The sequence below is a fragment of the Astyanax mexicanus genome, chromosome 2 (assembly GCF_023375975.1).
Source record: "Astyanax mexicanus isolate ESR-SI-001 chromosome 2, AstMex3_surface, whole genome shotgun sequence".
Lineage (NCBI taxonomy): Eukaryota > Metazoa > Chordata > Actinopteri > Characiformes > Acestrorhamphidae > Astyanax > Astyanax mexicanus.
The window spans coordinates 37,932,879-37,946,257 of record NC_064409.1 but is presented as its reverse complement, the minus strand read 5'-3'; the positions used below and the strand labels follow the sequence as shown (position 1 = coordinate 37,946,257).

At 38.6% G+C, this 13,379-nt stretch overlaps 1 protein-coding gene across 2 annotated transcripts in view; it reads right to left on the bottom strand.

The window, feature by feature from the left end:
• The window catches only part of gas2l3 (growth arrest-specific 2 like 3), a 42,221-nt gene that overhangs the window by 23,627 nt on the left and 5,215 nt on the right, over positions 1-13,379 (bottom strand). Inside the window, exons 1-2 of one of the 2 annotated variants that reach the window (XM_022671706.2) lie at positions 4,746-4,976; positions 3,165-3,220 (exon numbers count right to left, since the gene is read on the bottom strand). In XM_022671706.2, coding sequence (XP_022527427.2) covers positions 3,165-3,188 — 24 coding nt within the window. In that variant the 5' untranslated portion in view covers positions 3,189-3,220; positions 4,746-4,976. Of the gene's footprint in view, positions 1-3,164; positions 3,221-4,745; positions 4,977-13,379 lie in introns of those variants that run through there. The other variant, XM_022671705.2, reaches the window with a different exon arrangement.

Here is a 13,379-nt window from a genome sequence, read left to right as displayed (position 1 = left end):
ATACTTTTCCTCAATTCTAGAACACCGTAAAATACAGTACTTCCTAAAATGATTGCAATTAATTTGGCAAAAGTAATTTTTTTTGCCTTTAATTTGAATCTACCCTATTAGGATAATTGCCTATGTGACTTAAGCTAATTTTTAATGTCCAAGTCATAATAAAAGATTACTTATTTTTATACTTTTACAATTTTAATAACTTTCCAAGATGGCAACTACCTTCCCTGAACCCCAATTAGTAAGTGATGAGAATTTTACTATAATATAAATTTCACTTCTTATTAATAAAGGCTATCGGCTATAAATATTGCATAGTATATATAGTTTAGATATATTATTAAGTTTTAGTCTGCAAAATAGGTTCACAAAAATCCTCTACAATTTTCAGCTGTTAAAATTAAGTTTTCTGTCTTTCAATCAATATTTTACATTTTTTTAATTAAGACTGATAATTGTTTCTGGTTGGTTATACTCATGGACTGTATGAAAAACTATCCTCTTAAACCAGTGCTCATTTTTAAATAGCCATAACAACTGTCATATGTTTTTGTGTTCCTGAAAACATGAGTAGTAGTATTGAGTAGTCAATATGTTTATTCACTAAGTAAATGATGATTGTTTTTTTTTAATTAAGACAGAAATAACTAAAGACAGATCTAAAGAACAATATTGCTATCTACAATCATTTTAACTATTTATTAAAACGTTGATGAAAGTGATACAGTACTGCAAAAAACATTGTCACACTATTCTGAGGTTTGTTAACACCCCTAGTGGTTAGAATACAGGATTGTTTCATAATAAAATTCTTTGTAGCATTTACTGGCAGTCACAAAAAGATGTCAGGATCTATATGCTAGGTAACCAATATCTGTCAATAATTTTTAGACCAGGAATGCAATCAGTCCAGAATTGAGAAAGTCCTCAAAATCAGATCATTATACATGTTTTAAGTGTTGCTACAGTGTGCTGAATGTTGTTTGAAATATGTTTTCACATATATCACACAAGACCATTAACAACACTAACTGGATCCTCCTCTCAAAAGTACACCACACAGTTCAGTACACTGAGTACAAGACCAATTATACTCTCTTTTCCCAGCCAATATTGGATGTGGAAACACCAGGGACAGAATCTAGTAATGTCCTGATCACAGGGACACTTTGGTTGGGTGTGCCACTTAGGAGCCACTTATTTAACACCCTTTTAATAAGTGTGCTCAGCTATTTCAGCTACTCCCAACCACCACCAAACAGGTACAAAAGAGACATGCAATCTTTGCAGACAAACCCCAGCAATGGAAACGTCTTGAAACAACTACATCCCAGCCACAATGCAATGGGCCACACAAGCTCATAGAAGTGGTGGAGTTTAGTGGGTAAGAACACTGTTCTTCCCGGGGCTAACAATGGTTTGATTCCTACTTCAGGCATGACGTTCTATTCTTAATAGAGTTCTTTGGCAAAACTCCTAACTCTGCGTTTACCTACCTGTGCAATAGTATTGTGATTGCACTGTTACCGTAGACAACGCATCATCATATCATCATGAGAAGCCCTGTGATTCCCACCCCTAACGCCCATTGCCAAGCAGGGTCTGGAGTGATGTACCAGTGGAGTGGATAGCCATTGGTCTCTGAAGCAGTAAAATCAATGATGACAGTGACAAAGCATGCTTCACCATCTGGCAGTCTAATGAAAAACTGAGCTTGGCAGATACACTAGAACACTACCTGCCCGAATGCACAGTGTAAACCCTTAAAAATATTTTAACGCTTCGGTATAAAATGACTTTTTATGGGCATTAGGCTTGTTCGATGTAGCAGTTTAAAGAACACCTCTCCAGTTCTACTGTGACCGTGACCTCACAAACAAATGGGATCCCTCAACAAATGGTTTATGGGGTTCAACGAACGGAAAGCTGAGCCCTGACCCCAATCCCAACCAATAACACCTTTAGGATGAAATGGACTTGACTAGGCCTCATAACTCATTAGTGTGTGACCTCAATAATGAGCATGTGTGAATTTAAGAGAAACCTTCAAATCCATCTAACAAACACAAAACATCATCTGGAAAGCATTCTGTCATGTACAGTACTGTGCAAAAGGTTTAGGCACTTGTAAAACCTCACTGTGTTTAATAGAACATCTCCAGAATTCTTCTGATGGGAGTCTGCTCTTTGCTCTTCAAACTAGCATATTTTTTTACATTTATTTTTACATTGCTTAATTAGTTGTAAGCTGGATTGCAATGTCTACGTATTAAAGAATTTGTATCTTAAACAAAATTGTTGGTTGTGTGACACAGTTTCTATTACTCAAATGGGATTTTTGCCAATGTTCTGTCCAAGCCAGTCCAACCCAACTACAAAAGAACAAATTTGTAGGTGTGGCATTCATGACATGGTTAACTGTTCAATCTTGTCTCAACAGCGTTGTTGATTTGACATGTTTTCCTTAGTACAGAGTAGGACTGCACAATACTGGAGAAACAGACATTGGATTGCTATAATTTATATTTCAGCAATGTACATGTTCACCAGATTTCACTAGAAGTAAATTATCAAAACATGTTGTTATGTTAAGAACGAAATTTGTAGATACAGAATTTGAGTAAAATTAAAGAATATATTTTTTACTTATGGTAGATAAATAATAAGAAATCAGAGCAGTACAAAGCTCCATTGTGTAAGGCTAAATTACTGAACAAACTCTGAGATGAAGTATTTGGTAGGTCAAAATAGCTTTTCTGCATTGATCGCTCAAAAAAACAGCGGTTAGTAGATTGCAAATTTCCATGACTTGTCCAAAACCTTCTGGGTATTTTTATTTTTCCAAAACTTATCCAGGCCTGGAAATTGCTCTTTTGAAATTCCATGACTTTTCCAGGTTTTTCATGACCTTACAAACCCTGTGTAATGGGACTATTGTTTATGTGATGACAATGCTGAAACTATATATTGTACAGCCCTAGTAGAGTCTCTGTCAAGAAAAAAACAGTACAATACGGACAAAAGTGAAGGCATTGTGTCTAATGATAGCTCTGTCGTCATAAAGTATACTGCATGTTTAAGGGACTTCCTCTTGTCATTTTTCTCATCATAACATTGCCTTATTTCGCATTTGATTTTTTGAGAAATTGCTAAAAAATATATCTTACCTGTAGGCTAGCCTGCACTGCCATCACTGTGATCAGGAGCGCTTTACCTCTTCATTCTGAAACACAACACAAGAGCAAGAATCAGCCAGTGAAAGAGAGAAAGAGGGGGTTCTATCAGTGTGTGTAGCCAACCCAGCCTGAAATCACACACTCAAGTCTGTTCTACGTACACACACTGTGGGTTTACTGAAGAATGTGTGTGACCAAACAGCACAGCTCCAACATGCCTCCACAAAGTTTAACCATATGGCCATGACTGGCCAGAGTCTGTCAGTCAGAAAGGATTCTTATGCAACCAGCAGCAGCAGTGTGCAATAGAAAAGCCCCGTTTCCTGTGGTTCTGGAAGTATGTCATTCCATCCATCCACTGGGAATCCCAGCGGTCTGAAACAGCTATAGAACAGTGTGTGTTGCAGTGTGTGAATGTTTTATTCCAGCCAGGCACTTCACAAGACACAGACCATAAGCATTTTTCTAAGAAAGACACTAAACTAAAGTAAACACACTGCATCCTCCCCGTGGATTAAAACAGTTCAGTCAACATCGGCACAGCTGAGGAAACAAAGCAGGGTGCGCACACACACGCAAGCACACTCACACACACACACACACAGTAGGTGGGAATGGGGGGACAATAATAAAAAAAAAGGCCTAATGTTAAAAAAAAAATCCAAAATAATAAAGCAGCTTCAAAAAGGACAGTATTTGACTAAATCACAATTAATTTCCTTATTTTCTCACAAAGCATATTAAGGGTATATTTACTGCTTAAAGTATGCTGACTTAACTGTACATTTAATTACAAAAGAGTGTAATTAGTCCTGTTTTTAACAAAAACACAGAATGAAAATCTGTACTATGCATGGAAGAGTATTTAAATGGCAATTTAGAAGAATATGCCACTGCTGATGCATTTTGTCTGTGTCAAAACACTGTTAAATATTATGTATCATTAAAAATAACTTTACATATTGTGGTATTATATTTTTTTAACCATATTGCACAAATTTCAGAAAGTGTTTCAAAATTGAAATATTTAGCAATATTTTAGGGTTTTTCTGCAATAATGATATTCTTGGAACTATGATGAAACAATGGAAAAATATTATATTATTTTAAGAAGATACTACGGCAACAAAATGTTATACCTCTTAAAAGTTTTATTTAGTATACACATAACAGTAAAAGTAAACATACAGTAAAAGTAAAACAAATCTGTACATGTGTATTTTGTATATAAGATTTTATGTAAAAAAAAAAAAGAATAATAAAATAAAATAATAATAAAAATAATAGTAATAATACATTTAACAAAATAAATAATGTAACACAAAAATACCACAAAACAAAAGAGGAGAATGCAGAAAATAAACTTCAAACAAAACACTACAAAAATAAAACCGTTACAGGTTTACAGTAGACAGCAAAACATTTAAAAATAGACTTTCCAGAAAAATTACTTAATTACTTATTATAATAATAAAAACTATTATCACAATATGATATGACACACCCCTACATGGCATCATCCGACAGTCCAGACAAAATAAGAACAGCTTACTGAAAACAACACAGGCTCACCTGAGCAGCTCAAGCAGACAAAAGACTCCTTCCCACATGTGGAGAATGAGTGAAGACACGTCTGTGTAAACACATAGCCTGTATGCAAATCAGTATCTCCACTACAGTCCAAACTAGAGAGCAGCACAGCTAGCGGTCCAAACGTCAGGTCAGCTGCCCGTCACGGTCCTCAGAGCGACTGGGCAAGAGAACGAGTGAGTGAGCGGGACAGCGAATGAGTGCATGTAGAGAGGAGGAGGAGGAGGAGGAGGAGGAGGAGAAGAGAGAGAGAGAGAGAGAGAGAGAGAGAGAGAGAGAGATGAAGGGAGAGAAGAAGGAGGGGTGAGCGACGAGGGGGCTGAATAATGAAGAGGCTCAGCTGAGCACAGACCTAACCCTGCCGGTCCGGGCCAGCCGTTTACAATGCTCCTATTGTTACACACTTTACACACTTGCACACACATCCACACACACACACACACACACATCCACACACACACACACACACACACACACACACACACACACATTACCAAGCAGGTTCACATGAAACAGGGGCTTAAGCCCACAGTAATAAACACTATTGCATTAACAAAACACAAAAAGACTGATGATATCATCTAAAAATTATGAGTTTCTTTAATTTAACCCAATTAAAAACCTCTGGAATATAATCAAGAGGAAGCTGCAAGATCACAAGCCATCAAACCAAGCAGAACTGCTTGAATTTTGGAACCAGTAGTGGCACAAAGTTATCCAAAAGCAGTGTGTAAGACTGGTGGAGGAGAACATGCGAAGACGCATTAAAAACTGTGATTAAAAACCAGGGTTATTCCACCAAACATTGATTTCTGAACCCCTAAAACTTAATGAATATGAACATGTTTTCTTTGCATTTTTGAGGTCTGAAAGCTCTGCATCTTTTTTTTAACCATTTCTCATTTTCTGCACATAAATGCTCTTAATGACAATATTTGTATTTGGAATTTGGGAGAAATGTTGTCCGAAGTTTCTAGAATAAAACAACAATGATCATTTTACTCAAACATATACCTTTAAATAGAACAATCAGAGAAACTGATTCAGAAACTGAACTGGTCTGTATATATAGTATATAAACAGGGTTCACCACAACTCTTTATAGTTAGGGCAATAGGCATCTTGACAACAATTGCCCATAATTTGCCCACATAGGCCTATTCTGTTTCATTAAGCTATATGCAATTCACTTCTTAAAGTTTCTTATCAAGGCTACTGTGTCATGTGTCATGGCTCTCTGTCTCTCTGCTATGTTTGAGAACTGCTGTTGCAAGGCTGTTGCCCACCACCCTGACTAATTCATTTTCTGTGGGAAAATTCTGTACAAGTTCTCATAGCAACATAGAAACAGAAAAAGAACTGAAATAAAAGCTGTAAATAACTCACACTGTATTACCTGGGTGTAGCAGCAGAGAGAGCTCTTTACACTGCAGACTGTGATCATGTGACATAACTAGGCTGGAGGCAGAGTGATGTAGAGGTCCACAGAGAGTGATTGCACACACCAAACTACTTCTTATTTTAAAATGACTGCCGCCAAGCCGAGTGCCTTTAAGAAGAAAACCCTTTAAGGAGTTAAAAAACCTAATTTATTTACTATGTTCCACATCAATATCGATATATTGCACATTGCATTTTTGGTCCATATTGTACACTTCTAATGTAGACAGAACAAAATAGGGATAAAAAAGATAAAAAGTCACAGAGAACGAAAGAAGAAAGAAAAGAGTGAGAGAGAAAGAGTCAGAGTGTGAGAGAGAGCATAAGAGCAAGTGAGAAAGAGCGTGAGAGTGTGTGTGAGAGAGAGAGTCTGACAGAGAGAGAATTATGAGTCCAGGATGGGGGTGGACACAATGGAGTCTCAAAGGCTGTTTTTCAGTCTGTTGGGTTGGTGTTGAGCTTCAAGCCCACTAAATGTCATGCAGCAGAGGAAAACGGGGTGGAGAGGGAAAAAAAAGTGGAGAATAAAACAAAACTTCAGTTTATGTCGCAGCTGGTCAAGTGGGCAGTGTAAAGGCCATGCCACGACCTGATGCCTTGGGCAGGACGCCGCTAAATTCTCCAGAGGGCTCTCTCACACACAAACACACAGGCACACTTACAGTGGGGGCATTCCTGCCTCACAAGCGGGGCAGGACCTCAGCACAGAAAAATGCCAGCCTCCATTCAAGAGCCAACGGTCAGGGCGAGCGGAAAGTGTCTGTCAGTAACGGCCACAATGCTCAGCCACACAGGGCGACTCCCGCTGAGAAAGAGCACAGCTCTGGCAGTTTTCACTACATGATCATAAATGGTGTCTGGAGTTTCCTTCTCCATTTTAATACTCATGAATCATAAGGCTATTGTAGGTTTATGACATTTCCTGATGATATTTTTCACAGCATAAATACAAAAGTACATTCTTTATAGTAGAGCATAAACCATTAGTCTCTTCATTTATACAGATTTACATAATACAACCCAATGTGTCTAATGAAATAAAACAAACAGCAATCTGCAAAAAGATAGTGAATTGGCATCAGGGTTGATCCATGCATATTTAATTGTATTGACCATTTTGAAAAAGAACATCTTACTCCTGGGCTCCCCCTGCTGTCAGGAAGTGGAATGCATGCTTTGAGCCACTACTAAAAAACACACTTTTCTGGACAAGCTGACAGATACAAAACTGTCAGTGAAAGTGAAAGAAAAATGTTGACTGATGCAGTAGAGTAATATTGCACAACTTAACACAAATATGACTAATTAAGCAGTGTTCTGCAGTTCTCACAAGTAGTGTTTTTACTTTACAAGCCACATTGCTCAAATACGTTTTTTTTAATCAGATCAGATTTGGCCGTCTTGATGGTTCACATTCACAAATGTTAGTGACCTCTATCTGTGTGTAATGTGAACGAATCTTGTCTCTAAAACATCTCGCATGCGCACATTGATACGTGTATAAATGTCACTTCTTCCCAAACAACAGAAAACGTCATATTTGAGACCCTTTACAATGGTGAAATAGATGTGTTAGCAGCTCATATGTGGAGCATCTTTTGCTCAAATGTAGAGCAAACAGCTGGTCTGAAGTAAATGTTCAGGTCGAGGAGGAGAAAAAAGGTCTGGCGGTTTGCTTTTGCTGTTTTTACAGCTATAGCTTGACAGCTGCACCAAGAGATGTCTGGGTACAATAGAGAAGCATGTAGCGCATACATAAAAGCAAAAAGATGCATGAATTCCGATTTGACCGTTCACAATTATGTTAGCTATAGTCTAGGTTTGATTTGCATGTTATTAGGGGATAGGCTTAGGAGTATTTTTAATAGGAGCTGTAGTCTTGTTTTCCCCCCCTGCCCCGACTTCTCTTTTTAGTCTCTACTTATTCTTCATCACCCACTGTTATTACTTCAGTTTTTTTTTTACATCTGACAATGTACACGTATTTCAAAGGCATTCTTGCTTTAACATCTTATTTCAATGCATTAAATCATGTTGGATTGTACAAGATGATGTTTAGCATGGATTCAGCATAAAATGGTCCTTCCAGTCAGGACACCATTACCAGATATAGGATCCCATACAATCTAACACAACCTCCCGCTGTCAGTGGAGATCCTCTACAGAAAATCCACTTTAGTCAACTCGCACACGGCCAGTATCTGTAACAGACTAAACCTACTCATTTTCGTCTTGCTCTAAAACAGGACAGAACCACGTAAGCCCCTTGAGAGAGCAGAACGCCAGACTTTCTTGACTTTTACTGAACAGATGAGGCAGCATGCATGCCACTCAGACTACAATGAGTGCTAATGTTGTAATCCTGCGATAATGAACGTCTGCATGAGCTACAGTCCAGATTTGGGATTTTAATTAAACGCGGAGACGCTGGCGTGAGTGGCCTGGAGAGTAAACACGGAGGGGGATGAGCGGAGGGCAGCGCCCACATGCTCCTCATGCAGGTCATTCAGCGCAGGCTCCGTAATCGCCTAAGAGGATCACTGCTCCACACATGTCCCGACGGGCTCCTTCGCGTCACCCGCAGACGGGAGTCAGCACGTGGCACATGCGTGTGTGTTAATGGTTGAGTGCATGCACCAGTGGCTTACACATGGGTCCCAAAATCACCCCTCTCTGTCAGTCCTGATAGAGAAACCCCTCCTTTCTTATTGTGGCCTCCCTTTGTTGATAGATTCGTCTTTGTGTGTGTGCTTAATTAACCTGTCAGTTATTTTCATTAGGGCTTCCCCTGCCCCCCAGGCACACACACACACACACACACACACACACACACAATTAGCGGGGCCAAGAGACCCGGGACGCTCAATGGTGTCCTTCAGGACCCCCCCACCCCCTGTTTCCTCAAGGAAAGCCCCTCTTAAAGACCAGTATGATGGGGACCCAGCTGCTACCTAGAGAGCTCAGCTCTGGTAATCTATACTCAGCAGCTGAGCTACTTGGTCTAGCAAAAGAAAAAGGGAACAAGAACATTAAGCCGAAATTCTATTTTTTGTCCTTCCTTTTGTCCACTTTTAGCATTTTCATTCTCTGACTCAGAATAACTTGCCATTCATTTGTAACCATTTTTTTCATTTCCAACCTCTCTATCCTTTAGATATAAACAGACCATTTCCGTTACTGTGCCTTTAAGGCCAATATATGCAAATGACTCTGATTGACCGTCTTTTATTGTCCCTCATTCAAAAAGCAGTCAGCCTGAAACAATCCTTATAGAGTCAGCATAAATGGGTTAAACTGAAATAGGTGAATATTTGCAAACATGCTGAATAATTTCCATAATTTGGCATTGGTTAAACAAGGAATAAAAAAAGGAAATCATGCATAATAAAGCTATAAATCTCCTTTTGTGACCCAGCATATATTATAAATAAAGCCAGTTTAAAACATACAATGTGTGCTTTACTGGCTGAAGGTGCATGATCCCCCAAGATTGCCAATGTAATCACAAGAGAGACACTCAGCTCTCGTTGACACGAAATTTAATGGCATCCAATTAAAGAAAAAAGGTTTTGCTCTGCATTTGCTGTAGGGATATACAATGACACTGGAATTATATCGGCCTATTGTATTTGTCAATAATTTTTTTGTAAATCAGTCAATATGGCCAATATTTTAAACCAATACTTGCCGACATATTTAATATATGCAGGAAAATCACAAATAACAGGAACGAATTGCCATACTATTCCTAACGCTGTTAGCTCCTTTCTGACGAGATGAGCCTGGCTGGCTTCTGCGTTGCCTGTGGGTGGTCATGAGCCAAGGTGGACGAGGACATGAATTCACGAGTTGACGTAGACACGGTGAGTAACAGTTTCATGTGCAGCATGCATATATAACTCAGAGAGACCTATAGAATTTCACAAAGAACAAGAAAAAGTGGATTTTAGCGGAATGAGACCTTTGAGCAGACCTCTCTTCCCTCAAGTATTTAACCATCCAAAAGCTAGGAGTTTAAGTTTTTAAATAAAGCTTTAAAAAACACACCAATTTCTTAACAATTCTGCTTTTCCATGATATGAGCCCTTTAATGCACAGAGCACACAATGAAGCCTTTCATTAAGGCTCAGTGGAGCAGCTTAAATTATGCAAAGAAGGCCAAACATTAGCAAGTGTGAACTCTGATCAAAGTGAGGGCTGACACGTTTACTTCTCCAAACAGTGAAGAGGGCAAAGCCGCAACACAATAGAACAAGAGTGGAGAAGTCAAATTCTTCAGGTTCACCAAGAGCATCGGGGTTTAAAGGTCCTCCACTGACTGCAGTAACCAAGGGTAATCCCACAGAGACAGAGACAGAGAGAGAGAGAGAGAGAGTGGGGGGAGACGAAATTACTGATGCCACCATCACCTGGAAACCAAACAGCAATCGTTGTCGTGGCAATGCTGGTTTGTTTTGTCTCACGTAATGAAAAAGCCTATACGTCCTATACTGCAACAATCACCAGCATAATAGACTACAACTGCCCCGGCATCTATTGTTTGTGTGCCCCTCTCAGTCGTCAGCTGGTGGGTCATTAATAAACGAGCAGTAATCCAAGATTCGCAATAAACACCAGCATGGAGTACAGACAACACTACACACACATATGGCTGAGAGAGGCTTTAAATACATTAAGCCTTCCATTCATTCATTCACACCGGGGTTTTTCCCATTTCACCCATGTTCTACAGTCCACAGTCTTGTGGTGTTTAACAGATGGACTTTAAGCTGGCAATCTTTGGTGCATTATTAATAGAACACTTCAAACTGAGTCATATTTAGTCCTTATTAAACAAAAACACCCACTATTCGTTTAAATCAAGACACAAACTTAATTTTAAAGATTGTGAGTAAGGGTTGGCAATACCACAAAAATAACATGCCACAAATAGGCCTGTCACAATAACTATTTGTGTATGGACATTCTTTATATAGACCCAGAAATAACTGCTATTTTATAATAAGTTTAATTTGATGGCATTGAAGTAATGATTAAAATCAGATCAATGCAATTACACATCTGATAGCAAAGAACATTGAATACATTACATTTTTAGAAAAGCAACCTTAAAATAACACTTATTTTTAACATTGCCTAATAGGCACTGATTAACGCTGAAATTCTGATATTAAAAACAAAGTTCATTAAAATGTTTTGTCTAGGCACCGAGTGGTCCAGCGGCCTAAAGCGCTGCCACTATGAGCGGGGCGTCGCAGGTTTGAATCTCCGCTCATGCAGCTTTGCCATCAGCTGCCGGCACTCAGAGGGAGCACAATTGGCCTTGCTCACTCTGGGTGGGTAGATGGCGTTCTCTCCCCACATCACTCCTAGGGTGGCGTCCGTCGCTGCGCTTTCCTCCGAGCGTGCTGGCTGCTCGGCAATGCAGCATCAGCAGCAGCTCGAAAAGAAGCGGTGGCTGATTTCACATGTATCAGAGGAAGCGTGTGTTAGTCTTCACTTCACAATAATTCTTAAAAACGTTATATACTGACCAGCCCTTCTTTGGACAAACCTCAGCTAGAAAGAGTCAGCTCATTTAGCAGATCATTATACCCTAATAACTAGGAACATCTTGTTTGCTGGTAAAAGTACAGCTTACTATTAATTTTTATATAATTTGAATCTGATGGTTTTGCTTTAAATTGTGTTAAAATATATTGATGAATGAACCAAACGACATGACAAAGCATAGAACAAAAGTTCCCTATTAAGATTTTTAGTAATAGTACACACAGTCATTTAGACCTGGGCACAAATAGCTTGTGCCTTAAACTATTGTTTCATGAAGCACATATTGAAGTTATAAAATACATAAGTAACTACAGATAACCACAACATACTGAGAAAATGACATTCCAATGTGCTTTATAACAACAATTAATGTATCATCATATTGTCCAGCCCTCACTTACTTTATTTAGAGTGTGTAAAGAGGTGTGATGTTTTTCTGAACATGGAAATGCAAGTCTTTTGAGCTAGCTCACTCATATCTGTGAAGGTCTATGAAGGTACAGTAGAGGGAAACACCTGCTGCTCTTTCTCCTCCTGTGGGGAAGGAAGCAGGAATCGAGGAGCCTCGACCTTTACTGACAATAATAAGGTGGAGAATAAATCTGAAGTATTAACTTATTACAGACTAATCTGATTTACCCTTGGAAACAGTGTAGGCCTTGTTAACAGTAAAACAACAACAAAAGCAGCTACATCAGCAGCATGCAAAAAAACACAGTTTAACAGAGTGAATGACAGAAGAAATTTGGAGAAAATTGGTGGACTCCACCTGTGGTTACGAGGCTGAAGTTGGTTTGATATTCGCAGCTCCAGATTCGTTTGGCTCGATATTCGCAGCCTCGTATTCCCCGGCTGAAGTTGGTTTGATATTCGCAGCTGCCGCTTCACTGAACCACCGTGAACTAAAGGGAGCGTTCACAAACACCCGCTGTTTATATTAAACACCTCACAGATCAACACTGAAGGAGATAGAATGAAGAAAAGCAGTACAGCTGTTAATGAACAATGTAAATATACAATATATTATTAAATATAATTTTATATACACGACCTTTCATCAATTATTTTCTCCAGTTTTACTTACAACATGAATTTGCTGTTCTAGTGTAATTCATTCATTTCCTGAGTAAAAAATATCTGAAATAGAGATTTAGCCTCCTACTTTCAAGAAAACCTGGCATTATCCTGTCCGGAGCTAATTGTATATTGTAAAATATTTATTTTAACTACTGAATTTATAATTATATATTATAATAAATAATAAAAATATATATTTAATACAATTATATTTTAAAAGCCATTGCGCTCAAAAAATATGAGGCAGATGTTCAAGTGTGATTTTGAAAGACTTTTTCATCTTGGGCCAGAACAAATACACATCAGATGAAGAGAACTACTCTCCCACTTTGAGGAAAACCTGGAATTAGCCTGGCCCAAGCTGATTTTATACTTTAAAATGAACTGGCAACATAGCATACCAATCCATAATGCACAATTTTTTTATGTAAAGCTGATGTTCTAGTGTAATTTTGAAGGACTTTTTCATCTTGGGCCAGACCAAATAGACATGATCTAAAGAGTACTAGTCTTCTACTTTAAGAAAAACCTGGAAATAGCCTGGCC